General features: G+C 39.9%; 1 protein-coding gene across 1 annotated transcript in view; it reads right to left on the bottom strand.

Annotated features, from left to right (window-relative positions):
• Nucleotides 1–333: 333 nt before the first annotated feature.
• Nucleotides 334–16429, bottom strand: part of TRMT2B (tRNA methyltransferase 2 homolog B) — a 45302-nt gene continuing 29206 nt past the window's right edge. Inside the window, 10 exon segments of the mRNA XM_038588815.1 lie at nt 334–511; nt 7656–7747; nt 8160–8287; nt 9275–9376; nt 9510–9553; nt 9555–9719; nt 10047–10136; nt 12408–12484; nt 12544–12624; nt 12688–12834. Of these exon segments, the coding sequence (XP_038444743.1) occupies nt 334–511; nt 7656–7747; nt 8160–8287; nt 9275–9376; nt 9510–9553; nt 9555–9719; nt 10047–10136; nt 12408–12484; nt 12544–12624; nt 12688–12834 (1104 nt within the window).

Below are 16429 nucleotides of genomic sequence, written 5' to 3' on the forward strand. Positions count from 1 at the left end.
GCAAATTGAACACCAATAAAAAATAAATTTATAAAAAAATATGTATTAGTTCACTGGTTCTGTTATCAGTAAGGCTTCCAGTCAACAGTAGGCTATTAGCAGTTAAGTTCTTGAGGAGTCAAAAGTTATATGTATAAATTAAATTTTTAAAAAATATTTTGAATTAAAAATAAAATAAAATAAGGTATATGCAAATTTTCAACTGTGTCAGCGGCCCTAACCCATGTTGTTCAAGGGTCACCTGTATAATTCTTCCTGCTCATGATCCAAAGACTGGTTTCTCCAATAACGCAGTCAGGATCTGTAATGTAGCAATATGCCAAATCTGGGAAGTTACTGAAACTTCTGCCTTAATAAAGAGCCTGCAGTATCATAGGAGGCTGATTCGCAAGTGAGGAGGAGCACCAGCTTGCAGTGCATGGTGGGGGAGAACAGATCAACAGGCACAGCTTTTCTCAGAACAAAAGACTCACCAAAGAGCTTCTTAGCTGAGTCTGGAGGACAGCATAGTCCTATAGAAACAGATAGTAATATCAGTTTCTAGAAACCAAGGAGAACCTATAGTAGCACCATTTCTTAAAATGTAAGCCCTTTCCTGTGTTCTGATAGCCCCCTACGTTTCTCCCTATGACAGCATTTATCATATTTAATGTAACTACCTGGGTTGTTTTTTTTCTTTTTTTTTTTTTAAATTTTTATTTATTTATGATAGTCACAGAGAGAGAGAGAGAGAGAGGCAGAGACACAGGCAGAGGGAGAAGCAGGCTCCATGCACCGGGAGCCCGATGTGGGACTCGATCCCGGGTCTCCAGGATCGCGCCCTGGGCCAAAGGCAGGCGCCGCCAAACCACTGCACCACCCAGGGATCCCTTTTTTTTTTTTTTTTTTTTTTGGGGGGGTTGTTTTTTTTCTTAACCATCTTCCTCAGTGGAGTATAATCTTTTCAAGGGTGGAAACAAGGCAAAAACTGCTTATTATCCATCCCTGTGTTCCCAGTTTGTGACACAGAGTAGGGGTTCAATAGTGAATAGAGCAAGTTGCCTAAGTCATATACTTTTCTGTATGATTTGTACATGAAAGGTAATTAATTGGGGCACCTGGGTGGCTCAGTGATTGAGAGTCTGCCTTTGGCTCAGGTTGTGATCCCAGGGTCCTGGGATCAAGTCCTGCATTAGGCTCCTGCAGGGAGCCTGCTTCCCCCTCTGCCTATGTCTCTGCCTCCCTCTCTGTGTCTCTCATGAATAATTAAATATTTTTTTTAAAAAAGAAAGGTAATTAATAAATATTACTGACTTAAATTATTCTGTTGAAATTTAAGCAGGTTACTTTTCCCCCTTATTTCAAAGACAGTTGATCAAAAATAAGCATAAAAACTCACCTATTGGGACGCCTGGGTGGCTCAGTGGTTGAGCAGCTGCCTTTGGCTCAGTGCATGATCCCAGGGTTCTGGGATCGAGTCCCACATGGGACTCCCTATGAGGAGCCTGCTTCTCCCTCTGCCTGTGTCTCTGCCTTTCTCTCTGCCTCTCTTGAATAAATAAATAAGATCTTTAAAAAAAAAACTTACCTATAAACCCAAGGACCACTGTGGACTTTTCAGGATATATCTTTCCAAATATGTATATTTAATTTGGTTTCTTAAAATGGAATCCCACTTTACATACTGTACATACTGCTTTACAACCAGTTTCTTCAGGTAATCATAGATCATATACATCTCTCCACCATATGTAAGGCTACCTCTCATTTTACTGGCTCTATGGTATTTCATTAAATGTGTGTACATAGTTTATTTATCTAATCCCTTGCTATTGGAAATTTAGGCTGTTTTCTAACACTTTACTATTTCAAAAAGTCCCTCCATGAATATCTTTAATAGTTATATCATTGCATACATTTTTAGTTACTTGGTAGAACTGCTGAGTTGAAGGACTGACATGTTTGTAAGGCCCTAAGATATGTACCACTAAACTGTTCTAAAATTGTTGTACAATTTACTCTCAAACCAACAAAACAGAAGAGTTCTTGTTTCCCTCGCTGATTCTCAATAGTTTAAATAGCACTGTCCCAGTGAAATCAGAACAAGACAAGATATTCACTATTGCTTCTACAATGGAACATTTTCTTAGCCAGAATAATAATAAGAAAGAAAAAGTACTGGAAGGAGAAAGACAGACTCTTTTGATATGGTGGTCACATGGTCAGCTGACAAGAAAAATGGCCAGCTACCAAGCAAGAGAATCAACCAGAAAATAAAACTAATAAAAGAATAAGGAAGCTGGACACAAGGTTGGCAATAACTGCTCAGAAAAAGTAATGAAAAGGTCGCATTCATAATAGCAATAAAAACTTTATCTTACATTAACCCTAAGAAGACCTGTATTGGAAAGAATTATATGTATATTTAGCTTTAGAGAATTATATAAGACTAGAGTAACTGAAGAGATATATCACATACTTAAACATAAAAAATACTGTAAAGATTTCAATTCTCCCTAAAGTAAATTCAATGCATTTCCAATCACAATCCCAAAAGGATATTTTTGATAAGTTGATTCTAGAGCTCTGTTAGAAAATAGCTGAAAATGTTAAAAGTATATATCCTCTAACTCAGCAACTCCACAACAGGAATTTATCTACTATATATACTATCACATACACTTATTCATCACATATACCTATCTATACACTGTACATATGTGCAAAGATTTATGTACAAGGATATTCATTGCAACATTGTGCTTACAAGAGTAGAAACAACCTTAAAATTCATGAGCAAGAGACTAAATGACATATTTATGTAAGTAAAACTGTATAGTCTATTTAAAAAATTAAGTAGACTTGTAAGTATTGATGGAGATTCTGTATCATTGTAGAACAATCTCCAAAATCTAATGTTAAGTGAAAAGCATGTTGCAGAACAGTGTTTAATCTGTTAAGAAAAAAGGGATGGTATGTATACATACACGTATCTGTACACACACACACACACACACACACACACTTTTATAGTCACAGAATATCTCTGATAGGCTACACAAGAAACTGGTAAGAGTGGAGACATCTGAAGGACCAGGGGTCAGGAGTAAGAAAAACTATTCACTGCATACTCCTGTATTGTTTGAATTTTTCTGCCATATGCACGTATTGTCTTTTCAAAACAAATTTTTCTTACCTTTTTGAGGCCATGTTTATTGTTTTACTCACTGTTAAGTGTGAGCAGAATCCTAGGTTTACTCTTAATCGTTGCATTTTTAAATTTATTGTCTTGCATAATGAGTATTTTCATTATATTCAAAAATGAAATAACATAAAAAGGTATTCAGTGAAGTCTCCTTCCCAACTGTGATACTCATCTCCATAGTTCTCTCTGACCATAGACAGCTACTATTATCATTTTCTAATATGACTTACCAGTTTCTCTATGCCTATACAAATGAATATAAATCCATATTCTTCTAATCTTTTGTCCTTTTGTACAAAGACAGTTTCCTATTATATAAACAATTCTGAAAAAAAATAAACAATTCTGTATACCTTACTATTTCCACTTAGCAACAGACCATAGAACCAATATCACAAGCCACAAAAGAAAATAGTCTGGGGCAACTGGGTGGCTCAGTGGTTGAGTGTCTGCCTTTGGCTCAGGTCATGATACTGGGGTCCTGGGATCAAGTCCCACATCAGGCTCCCCACAGGGAGCCTGCTTCTCCCTCTGCCTATGTTCCTGCCTCTCTCTTTTTCTGTCTTTTTCATGATCAAATAAGTAAAATCTTTAAAAAATAAAATAGTCTGGACATATTCAAAATTGATACTCTTACTGATACTCTTACTTAAAAGGACACCATAGAGAAAAGGAACAGAGAACCCACAGAATGGGAGACAATTTTGGCAAATCATGTATCTGATAAGGGGCTTGTATCTAAAATATATAAAGAAATCTTAAAATTCAATAAAAAGGCATACCAATTAAAAAATTGACAAAGGATCTGAATAGACATTTCTCCAAGAAAAGATATACAAATGGACAATAAATACATGCAAAAATTCTCAACATCATTAGCCACTGGGGAAATGCAAATCAAAACCCCAAGGACATATCACTTTTCACCTGTTAGGATAAATAGAATAAAACAGACAGTAACAAGAGTTGGTAAGAATTTCGACAAATTGGAACTCTTCACATGCTGCTGGTGGAAATGTAAAATAGGGTAGCTATTTAGAAAACAGTCTGGCTGTTTAACACAGGGTTACCACATGACCCAGCCAATTCCGCTCCTAGGTATCTACCCAAGAGAAATGAAAGTATATGTTCACACAAAAATTTGCACCTGAATGTTCACAGGAGCACTATTCACAAATGGCAGAAACAACTTAAATGTCTGTCAACTGACACGAGAATATATAAAATGAGATATATCCATGAAATGAAATATTATTCAGCCATAAAGGAGTGAAATACTGATACATGTTACCCCATGCATGAACCTTGCAAACATCATGATAAGCAAAAGAGGCCAGATGCAAAGAACCATATATTGTATGACTTCATTTGTATGAGGTGTACAGAATAGGCAAATCCATAAAAACAGCAAATAGATTAGTGGTTGCCTAAGGCCAACGGGTTGGGAAAAAATGGGGAGTAACAGGTGAGAGGTTCAGGGTTTCCATTTGAAGTGATAACAATGTTCTGGAGATAGGGGTAATGGCCACGTAAGTCTGAGAACATACTAAAAAACCACAGAATTGTACACTTAAATAGATGAATTTTATTTTATTTTTTTTAATTTTTATTTATTTATGATAGTCACACAGAGAGAGAGAGAGAGAGGCAGAGACACAGGCAGAGGGAGAAGCAGGCTCCATGCACCGGGAGCCCGACGTGGGATTCGATCCCGGGTCTCCAGGATCGCGCCCTGGGCCAAAGGCAGGCGCCAAACCACTGCGCCACCCAGGGATCCCCATAGATGAATTTTATATATGAATTATATCTCAATAAAGCTATTTAACAACAACATACCTTAGAGATCTTTCTCTATATGTACATAGAGAATATCTGTATTCCTTTTTATAGCAGCACAGTGTAGCAGCACAGTATTCCATTGTATGGATTTAGCATTGATGGTTTAACCAGTTCCCCACTGGCAGTTTTAGGATATTTCACTGCTTATTGTTACAATATTGCAGTAAGTAACTTTGTGTCTGTCATTTTACTGTGTGTCAGTATATTTGTAAGATAAAGCCTCAGGAATGGAATTACTGGTTTAAGGGGTATTTATGCATTTATAACCTGTATTGCTAAATTTCCCTCCACAGGGATGGTACCAATTTACAATCTAACTAGTAATTTTTTAGAATTCATGTTTCCTCATAGCATTGCCAACAGTGTATTACCAAACTTTGGAAACTTTGCCAATCTGAAATGTAAAAAGAGACATCTCAGGGTACATTTAATTTGCATTTTCATTATAATTGAAGAGACGGAGCATCCTTTCATGGTTCTTAAACACATTGATATTTTCTTTCTTCTGTTAATTTTCCTTTGGTGCTTCTTTCTTTTTATTTCAGGCTTTTATTCAAATTCCAGTTAGTTAACACACAGTGTAATATTAGTTTCAGGAGTAGGATTTAGTTATTCATCACTTACACTCAATACTCAGTGCTCATCACAAGTGCCTTCCTTAAAGCCCATCACCCATTTAACCCATCTTCCCTGTCCACCTCCCCCCAGCAACCCTCAGTTTGTTCTCTATAGCTAAGAGTCTGTTTTGGGACGCCTGAGTGGCTCAGCAGTTGAGCATCTGCCTTCAGCTCAGAGCATGATCCTGGAGTCCCCGGATCAAGTCCCACGTCGGGCTCCTTGCATGGAGCCTGCTTCTCCCTCTGCCTGTGTCTCTGCCTCTTCTCTCTGTGTCTCTCATGAATAAATAAATAAAATCTTTAAAAAAAAAAAACAGGGTCTGTTTTATGGTTTGCCTCATTCTCCCCCCTCTATGCCCAACTTGTTTCATTTCTAAAATTCCACATATGAGTGAAATCATATGGTATTTGTCTCTTTCTAATGGACTAATCTCGCTTAGCATAATACACTCTAGCTCCATCCATGTCATTGCAAATGGCAAGATTTCATTCATTTTGATGGCTGAGTGATATTCCCTTATGTGTGTGTGTGTGTATATATATACATGTGTGTGTGTATCCATTCATGGTATCACATCAATGGACATTTGGGCTCTTTCCATAATTTGCCTATGTTGATAACACTGCTATAAACATCAGAGTGCATGTATCCCTTCGAATTGCTTTTTTTTTAAGATTTTATTTATTTATTCATGAGAGACACAGAGAGAGAGAGAGGCAGAGACAAAGGCAGAGGGAGAAGCAGGCTCCATGCAGGGAACCCGACGTGGGACTCGATCCCGGGTCTCTAGGATCATGCCCTGGGCCAAAGGGAGGCACTAAACCACTAAGCCACCAGGGATCCCCACCCCCCGCCTTTTTTTTTTTTTAAGATTTTAACCTTCAAAACACTTTTATATCCTTTGAGTAGCATGAGTACTGGATCACAGGGAGGTAGTTCTATTTTTAACTTTTTGAGGATCCTCCATACTGTTTTCCAGAGTAGTTGCATTAGTTTGCATTCCTACCAACAGTGTAAGAGGGTTTCCCTTTCTCCACATCCTTGCCAACACTTGCTGTTTTCCTGTGTTGTTTATTTTAGCCATTCTGAGGGACGCTGGGGTGACTCAGTGGTTGATAGTCTGCCTTTGACTCAGGGCATGATCCCGGGGTTCTGGGATCGAGTTCCACACTGGGCTCACTGCAGGGAACCTGTTTCTCCCTCTGCCTCTCTCTGCATGTCTCTTATGAATAAGTAAATAAAATCTTAAAAAAAAAAAAAAAAAGAACTGACCAGGGCCAGACCTGGAGGGAAGCAAGAGGCATTCATCTTGGGTACAAAACTTAAAAGGGTGCTAAAAAACTCAGTAATCAAGACAAATAATATTCTTTTAAAGATTTTATTTATTTATTCATGAGAGACACAGATATAGAGAGAGAGGCAGAGACACAGACAGAGGAGAAGCAGGCTCCATGCAGGAAGCCCAATGCAGGACTTGATCCCAGAACTCCAGGATCATGCCCTGAGCCAAAGGCAGGTGCCAAACCGCTGAGACACCCAGGGATCCCCCAAGACAAATAATAGTTTAATACAGTATTTTGGAAAATCAAATTGGAAACAATCTGCAGGCTGGTTCCCTGCTTTTATAAATAAAGTTTTATTGGAACCAAGATTAGAATAAGATGAGTGAGGCAGGGTTTAGCAAGCACAGGTGTGAATCTTGCTTTTTTCTTTTTAATCTTAATGTGTTTTTCATCATGGATTTCTTGGACTAATTTTGATTTTTGAAAATGATGTATTATAAATGTATCTTAATTACTGATATTTTGTGTACCATCTTATTAAATTTTACACCCAAAGTGAGTTGCTTTACTTGCCTTACCTGAGACCTGGCCCTATAACTGACTATTGATGGTATAATAATGCCTTTTTTCTGTCTCCTTACATCACTCTGTGTTTTCTAAATCTGTACAGTAAATATGGATTACTTTGATAATCAGGAAAAAATAATTTAGAAAAAGAAGTCATGACTCACTCAATGATGTTCCTTGTGGTTTCACCATGGGGCTTGCAGGAAATAAAAATCTGCGTGCGGATAGCCCTGCAGTTTTGAATGGCTTGAACCACCTGATAGTCTGAAGGAAGAAACACATTGCTATTAATATAATTAAACCATCGTGGGTTAGCAGAAACTACCAACTGGCTAGCACCTAGGATTGGTTAGGAAAAGAGGAGAAGTAGGTTCAGAGCCAGCTCACTGGGAGCTCCCTTAGGATTGTATGGGAGTAATGGACTAAAGATGGTGGACATCAGGACGCCTGGGTGGCTCAGTGGTTGAGCATCTGCCTTCAGTTCAGGGTGTGATTCCAGGGTCCTGGGATTAAGTCCTACATTGGCCTCCCCCCATGGAGCCTGCTTCTCCCTATGACTCTACCTCTCTCTCTGTCTCTTATGAATAAATAAATAATAAAATCTTAAAAAAAAAAGATAGTGGACATCATGAGAATACCCAATGAGTTCTGTAACAGAAAAGCTATGCATTCCTATGCAGTCCTGCCTGGGCTGGGCTCACCACAGCAACAATGAACTGCCAATTTTCCTTTGACTGTAGCAGCTGTGGTAAAATCTTCTCTGCTCAACCTGTGTGGAATTCACAGTTGGTGATACCTGCAAAAGAGAGGACCACATGACAGAATTCAAAACTCAAGCCCAGCAGTGAGGGAAGGTAGTAGAGGGAGGCTTTACAGAAATGTACAGGAGCCCAGGCTCTGCCGTCTTCCCTTTGGACGTAGCATACCTCTGACTAACAATAAAAGAAATGCTGTTGGATCTGCCTCATTGTTGCCAACACACTTTCCTTTGCAATATCTCAGTAGGTCTTTCAGCTTTAGATACTAGACCATGTTATTTTAAAACTTAGTGACACATAGTACATAAGTACCTACCAAAAAGAAAACCTTAACTTTTACTCAAGTGCTCTGTCTGCTATCTTAGAGATTTTCAGAGCCTCAAGAGTTCTCTGGAGGTAGGGTAGAGGGAACAAGGGGATCTGTTTTCTTTTTTTTTTTTTTATTTACGATAGTCACAGAGAGAGAGAGAGAGGGAGAGGGAGAGGCAGAGACATAGGCAGAGGGAGAAGCAGGCTCCATGCACCAGGAGCCCGATGTGGGATTCGATCCCAGGTCTCCAGGATCGTGCCCTGGGCCAAAGGCAGGTGCCAAACCGCTGCGCCACCCAGGGATCCCGGGGATCTGTTTTCTATATTGCAGTTTGGCATAGGATTTTGTTCAAAGAAAAGGTTCTGCTGCTAACAGCTGTTTGAAACCTATTGTATCATGCTATAATGCCTCATGAGTCTAATGTCAAGAAGGCTCCTCTTCTACATTATCCAAAGTTTTGCCAGGTTATCTTCCTATCATCTAGTCTAGGCCTGTTCATTGCCTCAGGCTCTTCTTCTGGATAGAAAAAATAGGGAGATTAGCTATCAGGACCTCTGTCAGAAAACCATCAGGACCCAACTCCAAGCACTATAGGATTCTCTCCCGCCCTCTGCATAGGTCATGGATATAGTAAATGCCCTTTCCCACACAACACTTTACACAGCACAGAAACAACTGCAGCTCTTAATTTCTCTCCATAATGTGAACAGTATACCATTGAAGGCTGCAGTCCACCTGGCATCCTCTACTGCCTGTTCCACCAAGTTAATACCAAGGACCTGGGAGATATACTGAACCAGAGAGAGACCAATCACACCTAAGGAAATAAGAGGATTTTAAGCCAGTGATGTTATGCCTGCACAACTACTATTACTTCCCCATCTGGGCCCTGGGTGTGGGGGGAATGGAAGGTAAGCAGCATGTAGATTCTGCCCTGGGCTGCCACTCGCTAGTTCCACAGCAGATATCGAGGAGGATGGTGTTAGAGTTCACTCAGCTCCCTCACTGTCCGATACAGCACCTCTGCACCAGCATTATTAATCTGGAAAAAGGCTTCTGGAGAGATACAGATCTTCAAGCCCAAGAGATCTTCAAAGAGATGGGGTTCCCCAAATAGGAGCTGATAGGGGGACTGCTGATGGCTGCAATGCATCATGGTGCTGGAAAACAACTTTTAAAAAAGCATTTTAGAATAGTAGACCATTCTATCTCTAGTGTTTTGGAGGGGCGGGCAGCATCTCAGCCAAGAGACACAGCCTCCATGGCATGGCCCTGAGAGGTCTGTAGGAATTACCTCTCAGGGGATGGAGATATATGCACACACTCCCTCATCTAAATTTGGCCTGGGTTCCCAGACCTGGCTGCTGTACAAGGACTGCTACCACTTACCCCAGTTCTCCACAGTCAGCAGCCCTGCCTCAGCAAGCAACAACTCAGAATATAGCAAGCCATTGGCTTCTTGCTCTGTTTGGCTACCCCAGGTTTACCTTTCCTGAAAGTAAAGGGATGTCAAATCACAGACTGCTCCTGGCCCAGTGGTGAAAAACTTTAGAGTCTCTCTGAATACTGAGCTCCTCCTGCCCAGATCACAAAATCAGTAGCCAAGCAAAGACTCATCTCTGACAAATTTTCTCTCCAAGCTCTATAAAACTCAGCCCTGCAGTAGTCAGACAAGAAAGCACATTTCTCAAATCCTATTATAAATGACACTTAACATAAAGCAATGTTCTATGTGACAAAAAATACACCATTTTCACATCTCAGAAGCACTGCTTTGCTTATCAGCTTTTGACAAATCCTATACAATAGACATGCTACTTTCTCCAGTTTGAGCCTTCTTAATAGTTTTCTAAAGAAAGTGTGAGAGTTATCCATATTATAAACAAGGAGCTAAACTAAGCTTTTGCCCTATTATGAAGACGCAATAACCCTTTATACTTCTCTGCTTCAAATATCCCAATCACCCACCCAAACGCCTCGAAGATGTGAGTCCTTAAAGAAAAGAAAGAGGGCATAGAAGGGAATCATCACGGTAACTAAATTCTTTCTTTGAATTCAGAACAGTTTAAAATTCTTACATGACTGCAGAGAGCCTAAATATTAGCTTGACACAGGATATATCACAATAAACTATGTTGGAGCTCTAGAGTTAAAAGGCCAAGAATTGTATTTTGGGGGTAAATACCCAGTAGTGTGATTACTGGATCATAGGGTAGTTCTATTTTTAACTCTTTGAAGACCCTCCATACTGTTTTCCACAGTAGCCATACCAGTTTACATTCCTACCAACCGTACAAAAGGGTTCCCTTTTCTCCATATCCTTGCCAACACTTGTTGTTTCTTGTACTTTTTATTTTAGCCATTCTGACACATATGAGGGGATACCTCATTGTGGTTTTCATGTGCATTTCCCTGATGATGAGGGATATTAAGCACTTTTTCATGTGTCTCCTGGCCATCTGTATGTCTTTGTTGGAGATATGTCTGTTCATGTCTTCTGCCCATTTTTTTAATACAAGAACACTAATTCAAAGGGATATATGCACCTTGATGTTTATAGCAGTGTTATTTATAATAGACAAATTATGGAAGCAGTCCAAGTGTCCATCAATAGATGGATAGAGAATAGGGTGTATATACAGGCAATGGCATACTATTCCGCCATAAAAAAGAATGAAATCTTGCCATTTGCAACACGGATGGAGCTAGACTATAAATGCTAAGTGAAAATAAGTCAGAGAAAGACAAATACCATATGATTTTACTCATATGTGGCATTTAAGAAACAAAACAAATGAGCAATGGGAAGAGAGAAAGACAAACCAAGAAAACACTCTTAACTATAAAGGACAATCTGATGGTTACCAGGGGAGAGGTGGGTGGGGGAATGGGTGAAATAGGTGATGGGGATTAAGGAGTGCACCTGCTGTGATGAGCACTAGTTGATGTATAGAATTTTGAATCACTATATTGTATACCTAAACCTAATATAAACTATATGTTGGGCAGCCCGGGTGGCTCAGCAGTTTAGCGCCGCCTTCCGCCCGGGTTGTGATCCTGGAGACCCAGTATCGAGTCCCATGTCAGGCTCCCTACATGGAGCCTGCTTCTCCCTCTGCCTGTGTCTGTGCCTCTCTCTCTCTGTCTCTCATGAATAAATAAATAAAATCTTTAAAAAAAACACTGTATGTTAACTACACTGGAATTCTGATATAAATAAATAGTTTTTCTTACATATGTAGAAAATTAAACTAATATATTTTGTCATTGTGCTCACCATTATTTACTGCATCTTCCGTTAAAGTAGCATTGTGTATTTTCCTGTAGATCTGTCAGTTATTAGGTATATGTAACTTTAAATTTTATTTTTCTTTTAGGTTGAACCTTCTACCTTTATTAAATCTTCTTTTTTATCTCTAGTAATACCTGCTGCCTTGGAATCTACTTTGATGTTAATAGTTATATCTGTTTAACTACATACATACATATATAAAAATATAAAAGGCCAGGATTTGTGTGTCAACTATGCCAATTTTTTTTAATTACAAAAAAAGGTCAGGAATCAATGATGTGGGTTCAAGCCCTAGCTTGGCTATTTACTGGCAGTTCAACCTTGGGTACTCTATGCCTCCATTTGCTCATCTGAAATGAGGATGACAATACTTTTCCTTCTCTCATCTACTATACAAGTTGGTTGAGATGATCACATTAAATATAGGAATATTTTAACATGGGAATGTTTGAAAGCCCTAAGTGAATTACAAATGTAAAGTCTTATTTGAGTTATGAAATTCTGACTGTATTCTACTTTCTATTGAATTGGCTTCTAAAGTCAGTAGAATACCTACCAACTTCCATGGGCAAAGTTCTTGTGAAAATACTTGGGAGTCCTCACATCATCATTAACATGGAACTTCACCTCAGTCTGTGGTTTGATCATGCCAACAGCATGTTTAAAGAGTATCCTTGCTTCTTCCTCCTTACCCCTAACCCCTCTTCCCAACCCACATAAATATTCTGTGGATGTGTAATTTCTGCTACCTGCCCTGACACTTCCAAAACCAACTGCAGGACAGCGAAAATAAGGGTTGCTACAAAAACTGCCCCTAATTGTCCTGTGACTATCACCTGTCTTAATTCCTGGGGATGGAAAGTGATGATGGCCATTGTGTGCCCTCGGCTATCGGTGCAGAATATGAGCTCACACCAGTACCCACCTTCATGAAACAAAAAGCAGGACTCCATTGCAGACTGTCAAAGAAATACTTCATAGTACTAAGGAGAAAACAGAACTGTTATGTAGACAAATATAACAAGTTCCACAGCTGACTAGTCACACTGAATGTTATGGGCTTAATTGCACCCAGCCCCAGGCATTCTGTTGAAGCCCCCAGTACCTCAGAATGTGACCATATTTGGAGATAAGGTCTTTAAAGAGGTGATTAAATTAAAATGAGGCCCTAATACAACTGACTGGTGTCCTCATAAGAAAGAGAAAATTGGGACACATAAAGAGACACCAGGGATGCCCAAACAAAGGAAAGATCATGTGAAGACACAGAAGACGGCCATCTACAAGCCAAGGAGGCCAGCCTCAGAATAAGCCAAACACCCTTATAGGACTTCAAGCCTTCAGAACTGTGAGAAAATAAATTTCTGTTAAGCCATGCAGTCTATGGTACTTTGGTATGGCAGCCATAGCAGACTGATACAGATTTTGATTCCAAGAAGGGGCATGAAACTATAACAAATACCTAAAAATAAGGAAGTGGCTTTAAAACTAGGAATGGGTAAAAACTGGAAGCATTTTCAGATGCATGCTAGAAAAAGCCTAGACTGCTTTGAAGAGACTATTGGTAGGAATACGGATGTTAAAGGTGATTCTAGGAGGCACCTGGGTAGCTCAGTGGTTAAGCATCTGCCTATGGATCAGGTCTTGATTCTGGGGTCCTGGGATTGAGCCCCCCATCACACTCCCCATGGGGAGCCTGCTTCTCTATGCCTCTCTCTGCGTCTCTCATAAATAAATGTTTAAAAACAAATAAAGGTGATTCTGGGGAGATCTCAGAAATGAGGAGCATGCTATTAGAAACTGGACAAAATTTGATCATTTTAAAGTAACAAAAGAACTCAGACGAATTGTGTCCTAGTGTTGGGTGGAAGGTAACAATTCTAAGTGCTGGGGATCCCTGGGTGGCTCAGTGGTTTGGCGCCTGCCTTTGGCCCAGGGCACGATCCTGGAGTCCCGGGATCGAGTCCCGTGTCAGGCTAGCCGGCAGGGAGCCTGCTTCTCCCTCCTCCTGTCTCTGCCTCTCTGTCTATCATAAATAAATAAATAATTTTTTTTAAAAATTCTAAGTGCTGAACCTGGATATTTAGCTCAGGGGATTTCTAAGCTGTGTTGAAGGTGTGGCCTGGTTTCTGCTTGCTGCTCAGACTAAAATGTATGGAGAGAAGAAAGACACATTGAAGGAATGGATGATCAAAAAGGAACCAGAACTTAAAGACTTGGAAAAATCTCAGCCTATCCATAGAACAAAATATCAAAGCATGTTCAGGAGGCAAAACCAAGGTTATGGCTGGACAGTCTTTTTGATAAAGAAATTATAGGTGTGACTCATGAATCCAACCAGTCATCTCAGTAGAACCCAGGAACAGAGATGAACTTTTATCAGCAGAAACACTGCCAGCTAAGTCTGAAGGGCACAGAGACAAGGATATAATGAAGGCAGGCCATCAGACTTCTGGGATTCCACAGGATTGGAAAATGGACCTAACTGACTGCCAACAGGTGTTACTCTTCAAGAATGACCCCAAGGCAATTCAGAGATCAGCAGGGTGGGTGCCACCAAGATAGACCCAGAGGGGACAGGCCCCAAAGGTCAAGGCTGTAGCCTCAGTTACAGTGGGCCAGACTACAAATGTCCAGAGCCTAAAGTATGACCCTGTAACACCAGTAGGCCAAAGGACAGAGCATCAACCCAAACAGGATAATTCTTGAGCCTTAAAACCTCAAGGAATTTGCCTTACTAGGTTTCAAACTTGCCTGAAACTTATGATACCTCTATTCTTTCCAATTTCTCCCTTTTGGAATGATAATGTCCACCCCGACTGAGCCACGCAGGCACCCCTCAAGATTTTTGCCTTAAGATGAATTATACCTTGAGTCTCATCCACATTTGATTTAGATATTCAGATAAGGCTTAGAATTTAGGGTGCATGCTGGAATGGGTTAAAAATTTGAGGCTGTTAGGGGTAGACTGGCTGGAGTGTGACTCTTGATCTTGGGATCACAAGTTCAAGCCCCATGTTCGGCATAGACCTTAAAATTTGAGGGCTGTTAGGAAGGGATGAATGTATTTTGCATGTAAGGAGAACATGACTTTTGGGGTCCGAAGGATACAGAATTATGAACTGAATTGTGTCCCCCTAAAATTCATATGTTGAAGTTCTAAAACTCCAACACCTCAGACTGTGACTGTATTTGGGAATAGGGCCTTTAAAGGGGGGTGATGAAGTTAAATGAGATAGTTAGTATGGACCCTAATTCAATCTGTTGTTCTTGTAAGAGGAAATTTGGACACACACAAAGACACCAGGGATTGCAGATGTGCACAGAGAAATGACTATGTAAAGATATAGTGAGAAATTGGCCATCTGCAAGCCAAGGTGAGAAGCCCAGAGAAACAAAACCTGATGACACCCTCATCTAACCTCCATACTTTGAGGAAATGAATTTCTGTTGTTAAAGCTACCCAGTCTGTGGAATTTTGTAATGGCAGCTCTAGCAAACAAAAGCAGTGATTTAAGAAACGTTTTCCTTCCTCTGCAACCTTACAAAGGAGTATTATCCATTGTATTCCAAAGAGTATGCTCCATGAAGGCGTGGAGTTGTATCCTTAGTCTGGCACACAATAGGTGCTCAATAATTGCTAATGAAAGAAAGTATGAATGGATGAACAGGAAAAGTGTTTTTATGTAGAGTCTCAATGTATTCAGTATACAGTATAAAGTACAGGAATCTTGGATTTCTGTGAATTGCTCCTGGAAATGATTCCTAATAGAGCACTAGGTTACTATCATTCCACATTTACTTGTAACTTCCTGATATAAATGCATCATTTATCTATTTCTTCCAGATACCAACTACACCATGGCTTAGCTGGATGCTTTATTTCCTCCTTGTGAATACAAATCAAATGTAATCCTTTTTAATTTTTTTTGTATATTTTTATTGGAGTTTGATTTGCCAACATACACTATAATACCCAGTGCTCATCCCCTCAAGTGCCCACCTCAGGGCCGGACACCCAGTCGCCCCATCCCCCCGCCAAACTCCCCTTCCACTACCCCTTATTTATTTCCAAGAGTTAGGAGTCTCTCATGTTTTGTGAACCTGATTTTTCTCACTCATTTTCTCTCCTTTCCCCTATAATCCCTTTCACTATCTTTTTTATTCCCCGAATGAGTGAAACCATAGGACGATTGTCCTTCTCCAATTGACTTACGTCACTCAGCATAATACACTCCAGTTCCATCCAGATCAAAGCAAATGGTGGGTATTGGCCCTTTATAGTGGCTGCATAATATTCCATCATATATATTTACAAAACTTCTTTCTCCATTCATCTGTTGAAGGACACCAAGGCTCCTTCCAGTTTGGATACGGTAGACATTCCAGCTATAAACACAGGGGTGTAGGTATCCCAGCATTTCACTGCATCTGTATCTTTGGGGTAAATTCCAAGTAGTGCAATTGCTGGGTCATAAAATAGCACTATTTTGAACTCTTTGAGGAACCTCTACACAGTTGTCCAGAGTGGCTGTACCAGTATGCATTCCCACCAACAGTGCAAGAGGGTTCCCCTTT

This window comes from Canis lupus, chromosome X (assembly GCF_011100685.1).
Source record: "Canis lupus familiaris isolate Mischka breed German Shepherd chromosome X, alternate assembly UU_Cfam_GSD_1.0, whole genome shotgun sequence".
Taxonomy (NCBI): domain Eukaryota; kingdom Metazoa; phylum Chordata; class Mammalia; order Carnivora; family Canidae; genus Canis; species Canis lupus.